Consider the following 20,538-nt stretch of genomic DNA (forward strand, 5'->3'; position numbering starts at 1 on the left):
TAACGCGGCGGAGACCGGGAGATCCCCCCGGGCCTCCTTAAAGCGGCAACGGCGGCGCGCGCGGCCCATCGAGGACCAGTAACGCCCAGTGTACCCCCCAGTGTCACCCCAGTGTCCTCCAACGGACCCCCGGTGTCCCCCCGGTGTCCCCCACCCGCGTCCAGCTGGTGTCCCCCGAGGGCTCCGGTTCTGGGGACTGGGAGGTCCTGGGGGGGCACTGGGAGGGTCCTGGGGGAACACTGGGAGGTGCTGGGGGACACTGGGAGGGTCCTGGGGGCCACTGGGAGGTCCGAGGGGAACTGGGGCGCCCCGGGGTCGGTGCCCAGTTCCCGGTGCCGATTCCGGGTCTCCGTTCCCAGTTCCCGGTGCCCGATGTCGGTTCCCGGCTCCCAGTGCCCGGTTCCTGCTTCCCAGTGTCGCTTCCCGGCTCTCCGGTGTCGCTTCCCGGATCCCAGTGCCAGTTCCCGGTGCCCGGTTCCCGGCTCTCCGGTGCCGGTTCCTGGTGTCGGTTCCCTGTTCCCGGTGCCGGTTCGCAGTTCTCGGTTCCCAGTGCCCGTGTCGGTTCCCGGTGCCGGTTCCCCATTCCCGGCTCTCCGGTGCCGGCTCCCAGTGTCTGTTCCCGGTGCCGGTTCCCCATTCCCAGCTCTCCGGTGCCTGTTCCCGCTTCCCAGTGCCGGTTCCCGGTGCCGGTTCCCGGTGCCGGTTCCCCATTCCCGGCTCTCCGGTGCGGTCCCGCCCCCCGCCCCGCCCCTCTCCCCCGCCGCCGCCGCCGCCGCCGCCCTTTGTCCGCGGCCCCGGGCCCCGCCATGGCGCTGCGGTGATGCGCGGCGGGGCCGGCCCGGGCGCGGCGGGGCCGAGCGCGACCGGGAGCCCCATGCGGGGGCCGCCGCCATGGGGCAGGTCCTGGGCTTCGCCCACTGCAGTACGGACCGGGCACCGGCACCGGGAACCGGGAGCGGGAAGCGGGGAACGGGGAGGGCGCGGCGGCACCGGGAGGGGGCGGGGATGGGGTACCGGGAACCGGGAACGGGGCGCAGGGAGGGGCTGGGGATGGAGGGAGCGGGAGGGGCTGCGGGATGCGGGAGGTACCGGGGATGGGGAACCGGGAATCGGTACTGGGGATCGGCACCGGGAGCAGGGAACAGGGAGGGGCCGAGGAAGCCGGGGATGGGGGGATCGGGGCTGCGGGAACCGGGAGGAACCGGGGACGGAAGGACTGGGAGTGGCGGGGGATGGGGGCACCGGGAACTGGGGATGGTTCGGCACCGAGAGGGGACGGGGATGGCGCGGCAGGGGGGCATCGGGAGTGGCCGGGGACCGGGGCAGCACCGGGAGGGACGGGGGCAGCACCGGGAGGGACGGGGGCAGCACCGGGAGGGACTGGGGCTACGGGAACCGGGAGGCACCGGGGACGGAAGGACTGGGAGTGGCCGGGGATGAGGGGTCCGGGAGTTACCGGGGATGGAGGGACCGGGAGCAGCCGGGGATGGGGAGACCGGGCACCGGGATGGGGGCACTTGGGGGCACCGGGAGGGACCGGGATGAGGGCACCGGGCATGGCCGGGGGTGAGATACCAGGAGGTACCGGGGACAAAGGTATCCGGGGCGACGGTACCGGGAGGCGCCGGGGATACGGGAAGAGGGACTTGGAGGCACCGGGAACACCGGGAACGGGACACCGGGGATGGAGGAGGGACCGAGACTGGCCGGGAATGGGGGGACCGGGGGGTCCCGGGGGTGTCCCGGGGATGGAGCGACCGGGAGGGTCCGGAACTGAGTGGGAACGGGGACACCGGGGACGCCGGGAACGGGACACGGGGCGTGTCCGGGAGTCCCGGGAAGTTTGGGGGACCAAGTTTTGGGGTCCCACTCCCCGCACGCCCCCGTGCCCCCCAGAAGAGGCTCCGTCCACGGCCTCCACCACGCCGGACTCCACCGAGGGTGAGCGGGGCCGCCCCCCCCGGTTCGGGGCGAATTTTGGGGCGGGGGGGCGGGCACGAGGCACGAGGCTCCCCCAAACCCCAAAACCCGCCGCAGGTGGCAACGAGGATTCGGAGTTCCCGGAGCTGCCGGCGCCGGAATCCCCTGAGGAGGAGGAGGAGGATGAGGATGAGGACAGGGAGGCGGCGTGGAGGGGGAGACCCCCCCGGGACCCCCCCCGGGAACTGACCTTCTCCTACATCGCCTTCCGCGGGGGGGGCGGACCCCCTCAAACCGAGCCAGGGTCCCGCAGCCGCCGCGAGCCCCGCCGGGGCCGCCCCCTCCGCCTGAGCTCGGGGGGTCCCCCCGGGGGCCGGACCCCCGAGTGGCCTCCAGGACTCCCCCCGCGAAACGTCCCGGGGAGCCCCCGGCCCCCCCCGAGGCGGGGCTGGAGGCGGGGGGGGCCCTGGAGGAACTGGGGGGGCCCGAGGTGGAGGAGCCCCCCTGGAGCCCGGGTATGGAGGGGGGAGAGGATGGGGGTCCCGGGGGGGAGGGCGGCTCGTGGCCATGGGGGGGGCTGGGCATCGGGAAGGGGGGGTCCCCAAGGGGGGTTTGGGGACATGAGGGGTCCGGGGACATCCCTGGGGGGGATTTCGGGATCCCCAACGGGGGGGTTGGGGACATGGATGGTCCTGGGACATCCCTGGGGGAAATTTGGGGGTCCCCAAGGGAGGAGTTTGGGGGCATTGGGGGCGGGGGCCCCGAGACCCCCTCGATCCCCCCAATTTTTTTCTCTCAGCCGCCCCCGAGCCCCTCCCCTCCCTTCCACCAGGGGGCGCCCCGCGCGCGCCCCTCCTGGAGCCCCCTCAGGCCTCGGTCCCGCCCCCACCACTGCCGGACCAATCAGCGAGCGCGTCGGGCGCTGACGGACAGGGTGAGCAGCCAATCAGCGCGCGCGGGCGGGCCCGGGGGGCGGCTTCGGGGTCCGGTTTCAGGGAGGGTCCCGCGGCCCCCGCCGCCATTGGCGGCTAAAAATAGGGGGTGACCCCCCCAAAAAACCCGGCAGCACCCGCGGAAGCCATGGAGGGGCCGGGTGGGGCACGGGGGGGCACTGGGAGGCTCTGAGAAGGGCACTGGGAGCACTGGGGAGCTCTGGAGGGGGAACTGGGAGTCCCTGGGAGAAACTGGGAGGGACTGGAAAGCACTGGGAGGCATTGGGAGAAACTGGGAGGTTGTGGGAAGGGCACTGGGAGCACTGGGGGACTCTGGAGGGGGCACTGGGAGGCACTGGGAGGGCACTAGAGGGACTCCGGAGGAGCACTGGGTTGGAACTGGGAGAGACTGGGAGCACTGGGAGGAGCTGGGGGGACTCTGGAGGAGCACTGGGAGGGACTGGGAGGGGCACTGGAAGGGACACTGGTGTCTCTGGTGTCACCGGTGTGTCCCCGCTGTCCCTCAGTGTGGGAACTGCTGTACTGGCGGGCGCCCGAGCGCTCGGCGCTGGCCTTACTGGTGGCACTGGTGGTACTGGGGTGCCTGTCCCGCTTCAGCGCCATCTCGGTGGGCGCCTACGGGGCACTGGCGGTGTTGGCGGTCACTGTCCCCCTGCGCCTGCGCCAGGTGGCCCTGAGGGCCCTGGGGACAGCCCCCCCGGAGCCCCCCGCGCGGTGAGTGACATGGGGACATCCCCCTGTCCCCTCCCTGCCACCCCTAGCACCCCCAGGGACCTCTGGGTGGCCCTGATGGCGCTGTCTCCCCCATCCCATGGGGTGTCCCTGTCCCCATCCCTGTTCCCCTGACACTGTCCCTGTCCTTTGTCCCCCTGTCCCCCCAACCCTGTCCCCATCCCTCTCTCTGTCCTGCGATGCTGTCCCTGTCCCCCTGACATTGTCCCCGTCCCCATCCCTGATGTCCCATCCCGTCCCCTGACGCTGTCCCTGTCCCCAGGGCGCAGCCGGAGGTCCCCGGGGTGCTGTCCCTGTCCCCTGACCCTGTCCCTGTCCCCAGGGCGCAGCCGGAGGTCCCCGGGGTGCTGTCCCTGTCCCCTGACGCTGTCCCTGTCCCCATGTCCCCTGACCCTGTCCCTGTCCCCAGGGCGCAGCCAGAGGTCCCCGGGGTGCTGTCCCCAGAGCAGCAGCAGCGCTGGGCGCGGTACCTGGCGCGACACGTGGTGACAGCCACCCGCACCCTCACCCGCCTCTTCCTCGTCCACAGCGTCCCCGAGTCCCTCAAGGTGACACTGGGGGCACAGGGGGACACAGGGGGCATGGGGAGGTGTGGGACACAGGGGACATTGACAGCGTTGGGGACACAGGGGGTATTGGGGACATTGGGGACACATGGGGGCATGGGGGGCACAGGGGGCGTGGGGGACACGGGGGGGGTGGGTGGCACGGGGGCCCAAGGGCGGGGTGACGGTGACGGTGACGGTGCCAGTGCCACCCGCAGTTCGCCTTCCTGTTCTACCTGCTGACCTACGTGGGGGCCGTGTGCAACGGGCTGACGCTGCTGGGAGCGGGTACGGAGCGGGGACACCGTGGGGACACCACGGGGACATGGGGATGGGAACATTGGATGGGGACATTGGATGGGACACGGGGACACCGCAGCGGGACGTGGGACATGGCATTGGGGATGTGGGGTGGGGACACCAACACAGGACACAGGGACATGGAGATGGGGATGGGGACATGGGGACATAGAAATGAGGATGGAGATGGGGACACGGGGATATGGGATGGGGATGGGGGACAGGGACATGGGACATGGGACATGGGATGGGGACACGGGATGGGGATACAGGACACGGGATGGGGGACAAGGGATGTGGGACAGGGATAGAGGCTGCGGACACAGGGACAGCCTGGGGACAGGGGGGTAAGGGGGCGGAGGCTGGGGGGCTCAGGGGACAGGGGGGTGGGGACAGAGTGGGGACCCGAGGTGACACAGTGCTCCCTGGCCAGGTGTCATCTGCGCATTCACCTTCCCCGTGCTCTACCGGCGCCACCAGGTACGGGGACAGCAAGGACACGTGGGGACATTGTGGGGGGTGGCGAGGGTTGTGTGTGTCCCCTCAGCCCTCCTGCTTTGTCCCCAATTTCCCCCCCCATCCCCCATGTCCCCAGTTGCCCCCTGTGTCCTCGATGTCCCCAACTGCCCCCCGTGTCCCCGATGTCCCCAGGCCCAGATTGACCAGTACATGAGTCTGGTGAGGAGCCACCTGAGCCACCTGCGAGCCAGGTCAGTGTCCCTGTGTTCCTGTGTCCCCCTCCCCTCTGTGTCCCCTGGGGGGGGGTCTCGGGGAGCCCTGGCCCCCCCTGACCCCCCTGTCCCCGCAGGGTCCTGGCCAAGCTCCCAAGTGCCAAAGTGAAGCCGCAGTGACACCCCTGTCCCTCCCTGTCCCCCTTCCCGAGGTGACAGCGAGGGGGGGGGGCGTGGCCGGGGGGGTCCCCACACCCCTCCCCCCACATGGGGGGCACGTGTCGTCCCCCCCTCCGTGTCCTTCCCCCCCCGCGCGGGGGGGGGTCACACTTTAATAAAAACTCTTGTGACAGCCGGGTTTGGTGGCGAGGGGACCCGGGGGGGGAGGCGGGGGGGAACATGAGGGGGACAGGGTGTCATGGGGTGCTGTGGGGACCCTCTGACGTGTGTCTGACCCCTCCCCCGCCCGCTGCTGGGGTGGGCTGTGCTGGGGCCACCTCGTGTTCGCTCCCACCGCCCTGTGTGCCCCCCACTGTCCCCGCGTGTCCCCCCACGTCCTCTCGTGTCCCTCTGTCCCTGCGATTCGCCGAGTCCCCGTGTGTCCCCCGTGTCCTACAATGCCCCCCGTGTCCTCCCATGTCCCTCAGTGTCCCCCGATGTCCCCTCGTGTCCCCCCCGCCCCGCGAAACGCGCGGGAACCTGGAGGCACAAGCCCCGCCCCCTCGATCTTGGCCCCGCCCCCTCCCGTCCCTCTTTGCCGTGGCCCCGCCCCGGCCCCACCCCGTTGCTATGGCCACGGCCGTTGCCGCGCGACGTAAACAGGGGACGCCGGACGTGGTGACGTCACCGCCAGGGAACGCCGTAACCGGGGCGACCCGCGCAGTGTTTACCGGGACGGGACGGGGACACCGCGAACGGGGCGGGGAACCCCCCGAGAGCCCCGGGAACACCGCGAACGGGGTGGGGAACCCCCCCGAGAGCCCCGCCGGGACCCCCGGGACCCCGGGACCGGGGCTGGGAAGCCCCCGAGACCCCCCGGGACCCCGGGAACGGGGCGAGGAACACCCCGAGACCCGGCCGGGACTCTCGGGAACGGGACAGGAACCCCTGGAACACCGGGAACGGGGGTCCTGGCTCAGAGACCTCCCGGCAGCCCCGAGACGGGGACCCTGGGAACGGCGCTGGGAAGCCCCCGAGAGCCCGGCCGGGACCCCCGGGACAGTGGGAACGGGACCCCCGAGACAGGGACACAAGGGAGAGCTCGTCCGGGACCCCCGGAAACGGGGACAGTGGGAACGGCACCCCGAAACCTCCTGAGAGCCTGGCCGGGAGCCCCGGGACACCGGGAACGGGAGCCCCGGGACAGCCCGGACGGGACTCAGGGGCACCGTAGGGAGCCGGAACGGGACAACGGGACCGAGGACTGAGATCGGAACCCCCAGGACTGCCCGGACGGGACTCCCGGGACTGCTGCCACCGGGGACACGGGACGGGGACACCGGAGGGGGCGGGGCCTGCGTGAATGAATGAATGAATGAATGAACGAACCAAAGGGCGTGGGAACCGCCCCCCCTCCGGTCCCCGCGGCCCCGCCGTGACTCAGCGCCGGTTCCCGCCGGTGACATCAGCCCCCGGTGTCAGTCCCGGCGCTGGAAAGGGACCGGGACCTTCCGGGACCCCGTCCCGGGCTCCCCAGGGAGTGCGGGGATGGGGCCGGTGGTCCCTGCACTCCGGTACCGGGACACCCCAACCCCGGTGTGTCAGCACCCGCCACGGGGACACCCTCACCCCTCAGTACCGGGATCCCCGGAGCTCCTCAGCCCGGTCCCGGTGGCCCCCGGAGGTGCGGGGGATGGGGGTCGCTCTGCCTCGGTCCCGATAACCCCCGGGGCGCTGAAGTTCAGTCCCGGCAACACCCCGGGGGAAAGGTCCCATCGTTCCGGTACGGGGGATCCCCGTACGGGGACTGCTCCACCCCGGGACGGTCCTGGTGGGGGTCCCGAGTGGTTACCAGGATGTCCCGAGGGTCCCCGGAGAGGTTCCGAAGGCTCACGGAGGTACCGGGAGCGATTCCGGGGTTCTCCCGAGAGTTCCGGGGGGTTACCGGGCGATCCCGAGAATCCCGGGAGATGCTCTGGGGGGATTCCCGGAGGTCTCGGGGGTCCTGGAGGACACCAGGGGATCCCCGGGGTCACGATGGGGGAAGCCGGGAGATTACCGGGGGATCGCGGGAGAGATCCCGGCAGGGGTCGCGGGGGTCCCGGGAGGTCACCGGGGGTCCCGGGAGCGTCAGGAGATGCACCGGGGGGGGGGATGGGGGATCCCGGTTACCCGGGGGGTCCCGTGGTGTTACCGAGGGCGGGGGGGGTCCCGAGGGTCTCGGGGGACTCGCGGGGGAGGTGCCGGGGCCCGGAGCCGGCGGCCCGGAGGGTTCAGGCCGTTTCTAGAACCGCGGTCGGTCCCGTTTCTATTAATACGCGCCCGGGCGGCGGCGGCGGCGGCGGCGGCGGCGGCGGAGGGAATCCCTGTGACGTCATTGCTAGGATACCAAACAAACACTCCAGACAAGCCCATATATGGCTAATTGCGTCACAGGAACTCCGGGGGGCGGGGACAGGGATCCCCCCCGCTCCCAGCCCGCCCAGGGGCCTCTTAACGGCGGCGGCGGCTCCCGGAGCCTCAAACGGCAGCGGCGACAGCGGCCACGGCGGCTGCGGGGTCCGGGGGGTCTCGGGGGGGTCCCGGGGGTCCCAGAGCAGCGCCGGCGGCTGCCGTGACGTCAGCGAAGGGGGGCGGAGCCCCGCCGGATAAAGCGGCGGGGCTGCCGTGAGCAGTTCATTCATAAAACCGGAGACCGGGGGAGCGGCGGGAGCGTCACCGGGGCTCGGAGCGGACGTGCCGGAGCCTGGGAAGGGATTTACCGGAGCTTGCAGCGGCCGAACGGAACTTTGTGTCTGGGAACCGGAGCTTGGGACGGATGTACCGGGGCTCGTAGCGGCGAACCGGAGCCTGGCGCGGGCGCACCGGGGGCTGTGTACCGGCCAACTTTGGAGCCCGGGACGGGCGCGGCGAGACTTTGTACCGAGCAACCGGAGCCTGGGGCGGATGGAGCGGGGTGTGTAGGGGCGCAGCGGGGTTTTGGAGCGGCGGACCGGAGCCTGGCACGGATGTACCGGAGCTTATAGCGGAGAGCCGGAGCCTGGGACGGACACAGCGGCGTTTGGTACCGGCCAGCCGAGGCTCGTAGAGGCGCACCGGAGCTTGGCACGGATTTACCGGAGCTTACAGCGGCTCCCCGGGACGTTGCACCGGCGAACCGGAGCCTGGCACGGACATACCGGCGCTTCTAGCCGCGAACACTCGCTCGGACCGGCGACCCGGAGCCTGACCGGACACCCGGGGCTCATCGCACCGAACCGGGGCTTGCGACAAAACTCCCTGCGAGCCCCTCCGGGCTTCCACGCGCTTATCCCCCCGGAGCCCGCAACCCCTCCGGAGGTCCCCGTGATGCCGGTAGCGGCGTGACCCGCAGCCTTGTCGCGGCGGGGCGGCCCCCGCGCCCCCGGGGCCATGTTCCAGGGCTTCCCCGGGGACTACGACTCGGGGTCGCGCTGCAGCTCGTCGCCCTCGGCCGAGTCCCAGTACCTGTCGCCGCTCGACTCCTTCGGGAGCCCCGCGGCCGCCGCGGCCGCTCAGGTGAGAGCACCGGGGAGGGGCGGGGGCGCGCGGGGGGGCGCGCAAGGGGGCGGGGCCGTGCGTAAGCGCGCGCAGTGACGCCGCCGCCGATGACGCGGCACGCACGCAAAGCGCGCGGGTTATTTTTGGGCGCCCCCCCCGCGGTTGCCAGGGGAGACGGGAGGAGGGACACGCCCCCTCGGCCGCCGTGGCCACGCCCACCGCGCGCGAAGCCGCGCCCCTCTCGCGGCCAGCGCTGAAGGACGGCCACGCCCCCTCTTTGCATGGCCACGCCCCCTCCTCTGCTTTGGCCACGCCCCCGGGGCGCGATCGCTGTGGCGACTCCCGGAACGGGGGAGCTCGGCGGTGTCCCCCGAGGGTGGCGGTGTCCCCGCGGTGTCCCCCCCAAGCAGGGAGGGCTCGGTGTGGGGCGCGAGTGCTTCCCACGCCCGCGGATTTGGGGGGGAGCGGACTTTGGGGGGGGCTGCGACCCCTCCCCCGCCCCCCCGAGATGGATTTGGGGGTCTTTGGCAGGGACCCTCAGATTGGGGTGACAGGGACGCGAGGGTGTCACTCGTGGGTGCCAGACACCCCTTGCACGGGGAGGAGGATGATGATGGTGATGAGCTGGGGACATCTCAGGCACGGGCACACCCTCGCCCCAGTGCCACCAGCTGGGGACAGCGCTGTCCCCAAACCAAGGCACCCCGCAGGAGATGACAAGGATGACACCCTGGCCACGGCAGGGGGGTGACAACGCCACCGGGGGCCCGTCCCCTGTGCGTTTGCGGGAACACACCGGTGTCACCCGCGGCTGTCACACCCCGGTCCCGCGCGGTGGGGGGGCACCCCCGCGGTGTCCCCCGCTGTCCCCAGCCACGCTGACCCGTGTCCCCCGCAGGAGTGCAGCGCCCTGGGGGACATGCCCGGCTCCTTCGTGCCCACGGTGACGGCCATCACCACCAGCCAGGACCTGCAGTGGCTGGTGCAGCCCACGCTCATCTCCTCGGTGGCCCCGGGGGCCCCCATGGCGCAGCCGCCCCCCTCGACCCCTACGACCTCCCCGGGCCCAGTTACTCGACCCCCGGCCTGGGCGCCTTCGCGGGACCCCCGGCCCCGGCCCCCGCCCGCGCCCCCCGCGCGCGGCCCCGGCGCAGCCGCGAGGAGACGGTGAGAGGGGACAGCGGGGGTGGTGGCACTTTGGGGACGTGGGAGGGACTCGGGGATGTGCGGGAGGTTTGGGGGTGTCGTAAGTGGCAGGAGGTTGAGGGACATCCTGGGCGGTGGCAGCTTGGGGACACTGTGAGTGGCAGGAGCTTGAGGGCCATCCCAGGTGGCGGCACCTTGGGGACACCGTGAGTGGTGGCAGATTGAGGGACACCCCAGGCGGTGGCACCCTGGGGACACCACACTTGGTGGTGACATCACGCCCATCCTCACCTATGCCGAGGAGCGTGATAGGATTTCGGGGACACAGACAGCGGGATTTCGGGGACACGGCGGGATTTTGGGGATGCGGGTGACAGCGGGTGACAGTCCCGTCCGTGTGGCAGCTGACGCCGGAGGAGGAAGAGAAGCGCCGCGTGCGGCGGGAGAGGAACAAACTGGCGGCTGCCAAATGTCGCAACCGGCGCCGGGAGCTGACGGACCGGCTGCAGGCGGTGAGTGCGGGGACACGGGGACACCGCGGGGGTGGCATCGTCCCCAACAGCCGGGGCGTGGCGGGGGATGGGGCGACGTGAAGCGGAGGCGTCCCCGGAGGGAGCTGGGGACAGGAGTGTCCCCGTCGTGGTGATGCCTTTGGAGCTGGGGACACCTCAGACACAACTCGAAGGGAGTTGGGGACATCAGGTGGGGACAGTGGTGTCCCCACGGCCGCTGGTGAGGAGGAGGATGATGATGGTGCTGTTGCTCTCAGAGCTGGACACAGTGGTGTCCCCAGGACTGTGCAAGGGGACAGTGACACCCCTGGGGACATCAGAGGGGACAGGCGGGTTTGCCCTCAGGGCCGTTGGAAGGAGGTGGCAATGTTCCCAGGGGTGGTGGCACCGCAGAGAACGGAGGTTGTCCCCGGGAGCTGGGGACACCAGAGGGGACAGACTGATGGCCAGCGGTGACAGAGAGGGACGGTGCCACCCCTGAGAGCTGGAGACGTGGGAGGGGGACAGATGGACACCCACAGGACAGCAGTGTCCCCAGGCTTGGGGACATCAGAGGAGACAGATGACACTGCAGGAGGAGGAGGATACCGTCCGTGGGAAACAGGGGACAAGGGAGGGGACAGATGGACACTGGGAGAGTCTGCAGGATGTCCCCAGGCTTGTGGACATCAGAGGGGACACCCAGGGGTGCCGCAGGAGGAGGAGGAAGACGATGCCACCCGTGGGAACAGGGGACATGGTGGAGGACAGGCGGGCACTCAGGGACGTCCCCAGGCTTGGGGACACCAGAGGGGACAGATGGACATTCCAAGATGCTGCAGGAGGAGGACAATGCCATCCGTGGGAACAGGGGACAAGGGAGGGGACGGACGGACTCTTAGGAATGCTGGAGGAGCCTGTGGGATGTCCCCAGGCTTGGGGACGTCAGAGGGGACACCCAGGGGTGCCGCAGGAGCAGGAGGACGTCACCCCTGCGAGCAGGGGACAGACGGACACTCAGGGACTCTGGAGGGCGACAACGCCGTCGCCAGGCTTGGGGACATCCGAGGGCACAGAGGGACACTTAGGGACGTCCCGAGCCGGTGACAACGCCACGTGCCCTGACCGCGCTGTCCCCTCAGGAGACGGACCAGCTGGAGGAGGAGAAGGCGGAGCTGGAGTCCGAGATCGCGGAGCTGCGCAAGGAGAAGGAGCGCCTGGAGTTCGTGCTGGTGGCCCACGCGCCCGCCTGCAAGGTCCCCTTCGAGGACATCGGCGCCGTGGGCGCCGGCCCGGCCGAGGTGAGCAGCCCGGGCAAGGCGGGGACCGTCGCCTTCCTGCCCCCCGGCGCCGTTCCAGGGCCCGCAGGGTCCCTTCCCCGGCTGCTGCCTCCCGCCCGGGGTCCCCGCGGGACCCCCTAACGCGACCCCCGCGTTTGTGTTCACCCACCCAGAGGGAGCCACGTGTGGAGCCTCGCACCAGCGGAGCAGCAGCAGCGACCAGTCCTCGGACTCCTTGAATTCTCCCTCGCTCCTCGCGTTGTGAACGGGGTGTCCCCCTCCCCTGGTCCCCCTCCGAGCCCCCCGAAAACGGGCACCTCCTCCCTGCCCCCCGCCGCGCCTCGGGGCTGGGTTTTGCCCGCCCCACCCCGTCCCCTTTTTTGGGTTTTTTTCCGGCTCCGGTGGGGTTTTTTTGGGGGGAGGTTGGGAGGGGTTTTTGGGGTTTTGGCGCCTGGAGGTGGTGGCCGTGACGGGGCCCCAGCGTTGCCGTGGCTGTTCGGAGGTGTCTGTTCCCGGTCCCCGTCACCTCGTGGGGGTTCATCCAGGATCTCTGTCCCCTCGCGAGCTATCCCTGCACCATTCCCGCTGCCTGGAGAAGCCTCTCGTGGTGTCCCTGTCACCTCAGAGGTGTCCATCCCCCATTTCATGGGGTTCCTCCAGGATCTCCACCCCATTGGAGATGTCCCTGCCCGTTTCTCACTGCCTGGAGAAGGTTCTGTGTCACCTCAGAGGTGTCCGTCCCTCATTTCAGCGTCTCCACCCCATTGGAGATGTCCCTGCCCCATCCCCACTGCCCGGAGAAGCCTCTAGTGGTGTCCCTGTCACCTCAGAGGTGTCCCTCCCTCATTTCATGGGGTTCATCCAGGATCTCCACCCTTTTGGAGATGTCCCTGCCCCATTTCCATTCCCCTGGGAAGATCTTTTTGTCCTCTCCGTCACCTTTGGAGGTCCCTGTCCTCGATCCTCGCCGTCCTGTGGGACTTTAGGCAGCGTCTCCGTCCCTTTGGTGACATCCCCGTGCCATTCCCACCACCTGGAGAAGGTCTCTGTGGTGTCCCTGTCACCTTGGAGGTGTCTGTCCCCGATCCCTGTCAACCCCAGGGGGTTCCTGCCACATCTCCATCCCTCTGGAGATGCCCCAGCCTGGTCCTGGTGGTACCTGTGACACCTGAGGTGTCCCCAATCCCCTGCTGAAGGGTCCCGGTGCCATCTCCATCCCTCTGGAGAAGCCATCGCTGTGTTCCCGTGCCCCCGAGAAGGTCCCTGTGTCATTTCTGTCCCACTGGAGAGGTCCGTGTCCCCCACCCCCGCTCTGAGGGGCTCCACGGGCCATCTCCCCCCCCTCGGAGGTGCCACTCTTGTCACCTCCACGACCCCCATGTCCCCCTCGGGGGTCCCTGGGCCTCCAGGTGACCCCTCCAGGTCACCTCCTTCTCTTTGGAGCTGCTCCTCTGTCACCTCCGGGACCCCCGCGTGCCGTCCCCGTCCCCCGCCAGGGTCACCCCTCCTCCAGGTGACACCTCCAGGTGGGCTCGCCCGTCCTGCTCGTCCCGCCCGTCCCCGCCTGTCCCTGCCCTGTCCCCTTCAGCTTCGCCGGCCTTGGCTCCGCCCCCCCGGTATATAAATCTATTTTTGTTGCGCGGGAGATGTTTAATTTTTTATTATTATTATAACGAGGATAATTATTGTCGCCCTGTGCCGTGTTCGTGCCTGTCCGGGGCCACCCCGGGCCCCCCGTCCGCGCTCGTCCCACCCCAAATGTGGCCAATAAAGCAGCTTCCAGCGGCTCCGCGGCTCCTGGGTTTTATTTGGGGAGGAGGGACACTGGGAAGGGTCACCGAGGGGGTTTGGGGACACGGGGCACATGAGGACAAGGAGCTCGTGGGGACCCGATCTCGGGGACACGGGGACAGCGGGGGCGTCGCCCCGTTGCCCCACCCACCTGTCAATCAACGGGAAAATGGGCGGGACAGACACCACGCCCCCACAAGCCACGCCCCCCTCCGTCGGTGACCGGCAGGGGGAGCCCGGGATGAGAAATTGGGGGGGCATCTCCCAGTTTGGGGGGGCCCTGCCCAGTTTGGGGAATCCTTTCCCAGTTTGGGAGGGTCATCTCCTAGTTTAGGGGCTCCTCTCCCAGTTTGGTGTGGGTTCTCTCCCAATTTGGGAGGTCCCTGCCCAGTTTGGGGGGTCCTTTCCCAGTCTTGAGAGAGTCCTTTCCCAGTTTGGGGTGTCCCAGCCCACTTTGGGGGTCCCTGGGGCGCTGCGAGGGAGCCGTGCAAGCTTTGGGGGCTCCCCCCGACCCCCGCACTCCTCCCTTTGTGGGGGGGTTTCCTTCCTCCCCCCCCCGGCCTTGACGTCAGGCGCCCGGTGATTCACCGGGGCTGGCACCGGGGACACGCCACTGTCACCCCCTGTCCCCCGCCATGCCCAGAGCCGCAGCCGGGGACCCCGCGGGTCTCTGGCGCTGCGTCCCCACATGGTGACACCCCAAGTGTCCCCACGCTGTCCCGCGCCCCCTCCCAACGCCGGGGTGCCCCCTGTGCGCCCCCTGTGTCCCCTCCCGGGGCCCCCCCGGTCCCCGCCCGGCGCTGTCGCTTCCGCCGCCGCCGGTCCCTTCCCAGGGCCGGGGGTGACACGGTGACCCCTGGCCCCGCTCCCGCCGCGGTCACTTATTTTTAGCTGTCGCCTCTTCCTGGCCGGATCCCGACTATTTCTGACCCGGGGAGGGGGACCCACCCAGGCCCGTGGGGACACGGGGGTGGCCGTGCCCTCCGGGTGTCCCACCAGACTCCTCGCTGTCCCCAAGCCTGTCCCCAGCCCCGGGAAGGGCCGCAGTGTTGCCTTGTCCCCACCGTGTCCCCTCATCCCCACTGCGTGGTGGATTCCCAGCGTGGCACTGCTGGCCCTTTCCTCCCCCCGCACCCCATCAGGGGATGGACCCTGCTGTCTCCAAGTCCCCGTGTCCCCAAGGATGAGAACACGGCTTCTGGTGTTAATTACAGCGTCATTTATACACTGCGGGGGGGGGGGAGGGGGAGGGACACGCCCAGATTTGGGGTGTCCCAGCGCCGGGAGTCGGGGACAGACCCCAGGTTGGGACTGTAGGGGACAGACCCCAGGCTGAGGGTGTCCCCAGCCACCCCGGGAGGGGACAGACCCAGACTCGGGGGTGTCCCCAGCCCCGCGGGGACGCGGTGCCGGTTCCGGGGGTGTCCCCAGCGGTCCCGGGGGGTTACGGGGGGGGCCTGGCGGGGCTGCGGCGCGGGAGGCGCAGCCGGGGCAGGTGGAACGGGAGGCAGCGCACGGGGCGCGGCGCCGGCAGCTCCGAGAAGAACGTTCGGTGCCGGGGGGGGCCCGGCTCGGCCTCCGACCCCCCCAGATCCTGCAGCACCCCCAGGATCTCGCGCCGGGGGCCCTGCGCCCGCAAACCCCGCGCGTCCAGCAGCGCGGCCACGTGCCTGCGCCTGCGGGGACAGCGGGGACAGCGGAGGTCAGCGGGGACCGGGGGTCAGCGGCCACAAAACCCCCCCCAGACCACTGGATGTGGTTTTCGGGCACACCCAGCTCCGCGGTGACCCCTGCCCCGCGGCTTAACCGGTCCCAGTTTCCCTCTGCCCAGTTTAACTGGTGTCCCCCCCCTCCCTCCTCCTCAGGTGGCCGCGCGTGCCACCGGCCCCTGGGGACCGGGACCGGGACCGGGGCCGGGGCCGGGGAGGGGACCTGGCGCGAGGCCGCGGCCGCTTCCCGGCGGGAGGAGTGGGGCGGGGGCTGCCGGGAAGGGCCGGAGGCCACGTCCGGTCACCCCGTCCGGTCACCCCGCTTGGTCCCCGCGGGTTCGCCACATCCTGCCCGTGGCCACCGTGGCCATCACGGCCGCTAGCAAAGTGTCCCGCCGGTCCGTGTCACCCCAGTGCCACCCCCGCGGGGTCCTCGAGGTGTCCCACCCGGCCATGTCACCCCCCTGGGGTTCCCACGGTATCACCTCCGGTTGTGCCACCCCAGTGAGGTTCCCACGATGTCCCACCCAGCCGTGTCACCCCAGTGCCACCCCGGCGGGGTCCCCGCACCCACCGGACGTCGGGGAAGTCCCTGGCTAGGGCGCCGACCTCCATCTGCAGCGCGGCCGTGTCCTCCAGCACCAGCAGCTCCCGCAGCCGCGGCACCACCGAGTCCAGCCAGGGCGACGCCGAGTCCTGCGGGGGGTGACACCAGCGATGGGCACCGTGTCCCATGGGTGTCACCCAACACCCCACCAACGTCCCATGGGTGTCACCCAATCCAACACCCAACGATGGCACCACGACCATCGCACCCGTGGGTGTCACCTGTCCCAGCACCCAACGGGAGCCGGGGGTCGCAGGGGTCTCACCAGGCGCGTGAAGAGCTCGCGGAGCTGCCGGGCCTCGTCGCCCAGCCGGGCGGCCACGCGGGCACGCGCCTTAGCCGAGGCGCAGACCAGGCGGCCCTGGAGCAGTGGGCGCACGTACTCGATGAGCACCCGGCGGTGCAGCTCGCTGACCAGCACCTGCGGCACGACGGGCGTCACGGGGCCACCGCGCCCGGGGGCGTCACCCAACGCCACACCCAGCGATGGGCATCACCCAGCCCAACACCCGACCAATGGCACCGTGTCCCGTGGGTGTCACCCAACCCAACGCCCAACAACGGGCACTGTGTCCCACAGGTGTCACCCAACCCAACACCCAACGACGGGCACTGTGTCCCACAGGCGTCATCCAGTCCAACACCCAACCAAGGTCCCCGCTGCGCCCATGGGTGTCCCCCACCCGCCCCTTGGGGACACCTTGAGGTCCTCGAAGAGGCGCCGGGTGAGGACGTGGCCGCAGATGCGGGTGACCCTGTCCAGTGCGGCGTGGGCCTGGCGCCGCGGCTCCTCGCTCTCAGGGTGCCCAAACTGCGCCAGGCGCTCAGCGAAGGCCCTGCAGGAGGGGACAGCGGGGATGTCAGGGTGTCACGGGGACCCTTGGGGACACAGGGACACGGGGTGGCCTCACCTGAAGGGGGGGCAGCAGTTGGCCAAGGCGATGGCGCGGCCAGGGGCGCTGTCGGTGGGGGGAACCTCACTGGGGGCTTCCAGGAACCGCTCGACCTTCCGCTGGAAACTGGGGACACCCCTGGGTCACTGCGGTGGCACCCGGGGGACAGGGGACGCAGGGGACATGGGGGACGTGGCTCCTGTGCCCACCTCTGTGTCCCTGTGCCACCCTGCCTATCCCCTGTCCCCTTGTGTGCCCACGTCCCTTCACTCCCTGTCCCCGTCCTGCGTCACATCCTGGTGTCCCCATGTTGCTGTCGTGTTCCCGTGTGTCCCACCTGTGCAGGAAGGCCACCAGCACGCCCAGCAGGCTGTGGGCCATCTCCCGCCCGAACTCGGGGGTCACCTGGGGGGCTCGGTCCACGTGTGCCCGCAGCAGCTGTGGGGACACGGCCACCATGGGTGTGGGGGCACGGCCACCACCGGCCCCTTGGGGCACTGTGGGGTCCCCACGAGCCACCCCGGGGGACAGGGACGGGCTCTGGGGGTGGCCGTACTCCGGTGACACGCATGGCCAGTCCCTCCTCCATGTCCTGGCTGGTGACATCCTCGGGCCATGTGTCCTCGCTGAGCTGCAGCTCCTGCGCCACGGCCACCTCCACCTTCGCCTGGGACAGCGGGGGACACCATGGGGTGTGGGGACAACCAGGAGTGGTGTGGGGACAGTGGGACACAGAGTCGCCTCCCACCCCTTGCCCTGCAACTGTCCTGATGCCACCACAGTGCCAGTCCCAGTGCCACCGCAGCACCCTGAATGTCCCCACCCCGGTGCTCGCAGTGTCCCCAGTGTCCCCAGTGCCCACCTTGACGGCAGCGATGCAGGAGCTCTCGAGGTCGCGCTGGGTCTCGGGGGGCAGGAGGGGCCCCAGCTCCTGCGCCCGCAGAAGGGCCCCCACCTCGGGGTGCCCCAAAACTTCCCTGGGGGGGGAGGGACAGCCCCAGTGGGTGTCTGGGGGACACCCTGGGGGCGGGGGGGGACATGGGGGACATGGGGTGCCCGGTGGGGGACAGATGTTGGGGGGTCCCATGGGTGTCCCAGGGGTGACACCCTCTGTACCAGGGTGACACCCTCCGTGCTGGGGCGGGAACGGGAAGGTTTTGGGCAGTCCCAGAGGGTCCCCCCAGGTTCCAGGGGCGGGGGTCTCACCTGGGGTAGGCGTTGCTGTGCCAGTCGAGCAGCAGGTAGAGCTCGGGCACGGGCAGGGGTCTCTGCGCCAGCGCCCGCAGCTGCTGCGCCAGCGCTCGGTGGTAGCCGCGGGCGTAGACCCCGAGCGCGCCGTACTCGGGGGGGTACGCGGGGGCCACGTGGCTCCTCACGACCCCCAAGTCTCCCACCACCCTGGCGGCCAGCGCGGCCAGCCGCGCCCCGAGCCCGCCCGCCGGGGCCACCTGCGCCAGCCGCTCGCTCGCCGCCCTGGCCACCGCCTCGTGCCAGCGCCGCCGCAGCGCCCGCGGCCGCCCCGGGCGGGTCCCGGGGGGGCTCCGCGCGTCCGCCGCCTCCTCCTGCTCCAGCACGGCCACCACGGCCCGCAGCGGGGCCACCGCTCGCCCCGCGGCCACCGCCTCGGCCACCACGGCCCAGAGCTGCGCCAGCAGCGCCCGGTACAGCAGCGCCACGTCCCGCGCCCGCCGCCCGCCCGCGGGGACCGGCGACGGCGGAGGGGACCCGGAGGAGGGCGACGAGGGGAGACACGGGGACGGCGGGCGCGACGGGGACAGGGCGCACTCGGCCTCCAGCGCGATGATCTGAGCGTCCGCCGCCACCAGGTCCCGCCGCTGGATCAGCTCCAGGATCTCCAGCACTGTGGGGACGCCGGGGGTCCGTGTCCCCGTGTCCCTGTGTTCCCGTTCCTTGTCTCTGTCCCCAGCCCGCATCTCCACCACGTCCCAAAGTTGCCATTCCCATGTCCCTGTGTCCCCAAGTCCCACGTCTCCATCCCTGTCCCCTGTCCCCAAGTCCCCCGTCCCCGTCCCACGTCCCCTTTCCCAAAGTCCCCGTCCCCATGTCCCTGTGTCCCCAAGTCCCCACGTCCCTTGTCACCATCCCCGCGTCCCTGTGGCCTCTGTCACCATCCCTATCCTCACGTCCCCAAGTCCCGCGTCCCCGTCCCCACCGCTGTCCCCACCGCATGTCCCCAAGCCCCCCTCGTCCCTCCGGTGCCCCCCGCTGTCCCCACTCACCCGACAGCGGCTCCCTGTCCCTGTCCTTGTCCTTCCCGCCGCTCTCCGGCCGCTGTCCGGCTCCGTCCGCGCTGTCCCCCGCCTGTCCCTCACCCGGGGACGGCTTCTCCGTGCCCCGCTGTCCCCACGTCCCCAGCGCCAGGCGCAGCAGCGACCCCCGCTTACCCCCCCCCGCCTCCTCCGGGGGTCGCCGCGGGACCCCCGAGTCCTCGGAGCGGCGGCGACCGCGGGGCCCGGCGGGGTCGCGGGGGCGGCGGGCGCGGCCGAAGGGCCCCCCCAGCTGTCCCAGGTGTCCCCCGAGGTGTCCCCCGAGCCCCACCAGCCCCCCAGGGTGGCGCGGCGCCGCCGGCGACTCTCGGGGTTGGTGGCGAAGGGGTCCCCGTCCTCCTGTCCCCCCTCCGCCGCCCCCCCGGGGGTCTCCGGAGCAGCGGCATCGCCGGGGGGCACCGGGGGGGCGCGGGGACACCTGGCTGTCACCCGGAGGCTGAGGTGGCACGGTGGGGACGCCACCCGAAGCTCCCGGAACCGTCGCGGTGCCCGCGGCGGTGGCACTGGTGGCACTGGCGGCGCTGCTGGCGGTGCTGGCGGCGGTGGCTGCGGTGACACTGGTGGCGGCTGCGGTGACACTGGTGGCGGCTGCGGTGACACTGGCGCTGGCCGGGGGCTTCCTGAGGAAGCGCCGCCCCGGAGGGGCCTCCGCGGCCGGGCAGGGTCAGCCCCGGTTCCGCCCGGGCACCGGTACGGGGCGGGGGGACACCGGGGGGGAGAGCGGGGACACCGGGATGGGACTCTGGTGGCACTGGGGGACACAGGGATGGGACCCTGGTGGCACTGGGGGACACCGGGATGGCGCAGGGACAGGACGCACCAGGGACCGCACGAGTGACAGGGACGGGACCCCGATAGCATAGGGATGGCACAGGGGTGGCACAGGGGACCCCACGGGTGACAAGGAGGGGACTCTGGTGGCACCAGGGGACATCGATGGCGTCGAGACAAGACCCCAGTGACACTGGGGGACACAGGAGTGGCGCAGTGCCACAGGGGACCCCACAAGGGCCAGAGATGGAGCCCCACTGACACCAGGGGATGGCGCAGGGACAGGACGCAGTGACACCAGGGACCTCACGGTGACAGGGAGGGGACACGGGTGACACGAGGGACCCCATGGGTGGCGCTGGAGACCCCGCCAGTGACCCCGCGGCTGACGGGGGGGGACAGATGTGACACAGGAGATGATGGGGAGGTGACAAGGGTGACACGCGGGACCCCACGGGCGACACGGAGGGGACACGTGCCCGCCCACGTGACCCCTCGGCTCACGTGACTCCTCCCCGGTCGCTCACGGGTTAAACCCCGCTCCCTCCTCCCATTGGCCAGCTCTCAGCCAATCGCAATGCTTCTCCCGCGCTTGGCCGCTCCCCCTTCAGGGCGCGCCCAGCTGTCTCCATGCCCGGACGCCGCGTTCTGATTGGTCCGCTCCGCGTCGTGGGCGGGGCTAACGCATGGCCACGCTCTTTATACGGGCGAGGCCACGCCCCCGGCGCGCCCCGGTTCCGGTTCCGGCGCCATGGCCGCCATG

At 71.0% G+C, this 20,538-nt stretch overlaps 3 protein-coding genes across 3 annotated transcripts; 2 read left to right on the forward strand and 1 right to left on the reverse strand.

Moving 5' to 3' along the window:
* Positions 1-891: 891 nt before the first annotated feature.
* On the forward strand, positions 892-5,473 carry LOC120412106 (reticulon-1-A-like). Its single transcript, XM_039572438.1, has 10 exons — positions 892-922; positions 1,897-1,941; positions 2,112-2,435; positions 2,720-2,854; positions 3,380-3,587; positions 4,015-4,153; positions 4,369-4,438; positions 4,884-4,930; positions 5,102-5,160; positions 5,259-5,473. Exons 1-10 carry the CDS (start codon positions 892-894, stop codon positions 5,299-5,301), a joined length of 1,101 nt encoding a protein of 366 aa, XP_039428372.1. The 3' UTR covers positions 5,302-5,473.
* Positions 5,474-7,888: 2,415 nt separating this feature from the next.
* On the forward strand, positions 7,889-13,503 carry LOC120412109 (protein fosB-like). The gene is given in 6 exon segments (XM_039572441.1): positions 7,889-8,817; positions 9,698-9,839; positions 9,842-9,966; positions 10,350-10,457; positions 11,579-11,773; positions 11,775-13,503. Coding segments are annotated over 6 exon segments (903 nt in total). The 5' UTR covers positions 7,889-8,691; the 3' UTR covers positions 11,982-13,503.
* A 1,227-nt stretch (positions 13,504-14,730) lies between these two features.
* LOC120412097 (tumor necrosis factor alpha-induced protein 2-like) lies at positions 14,731-20,537 on the reverse strand. The gene is made up of 11 exons (XM_039572424.1): positions 20,481-20,537; positions 18,957-19,650; positions 17,923-18,577; positions 17,579-17,693; positions 17,273-17,383; positions 17,054-17,154; positions 16,735-16,842; positions 16,455-16,659; positions 16,089-16,304; positions 15,791-15,912; positions 14,731-15,183 (listed from the first exon to the last, which is right to left on the reverse strand). Exons 1-11 carry the CDS (start codon positions 20,535-20,537, stop codon positions 14,952-14,954), a joined length of 2,616 nt encoding a protein of 871 aa, XP_039428358.1. The 3' UTR covers positions 14,731-14,951.
* Position 20,538: the final 1 nt, after the last annotated feature.

Source organism: Corvus cornix, unplaced genomic scaffold, assembly GCF_000738735.6.
Source record: "Corvus cornix cornix isolate S_Up_H32 unplaced genomic scaffold, ASM73873v5 scaffold12, whole genome shotgun sequence".
NCBI classification, from domain to species: Eukaryota; Metazoa; Chordata; class Aves; order Passeriformes; family Corvidae; genus Corvus; species Corvus cornix.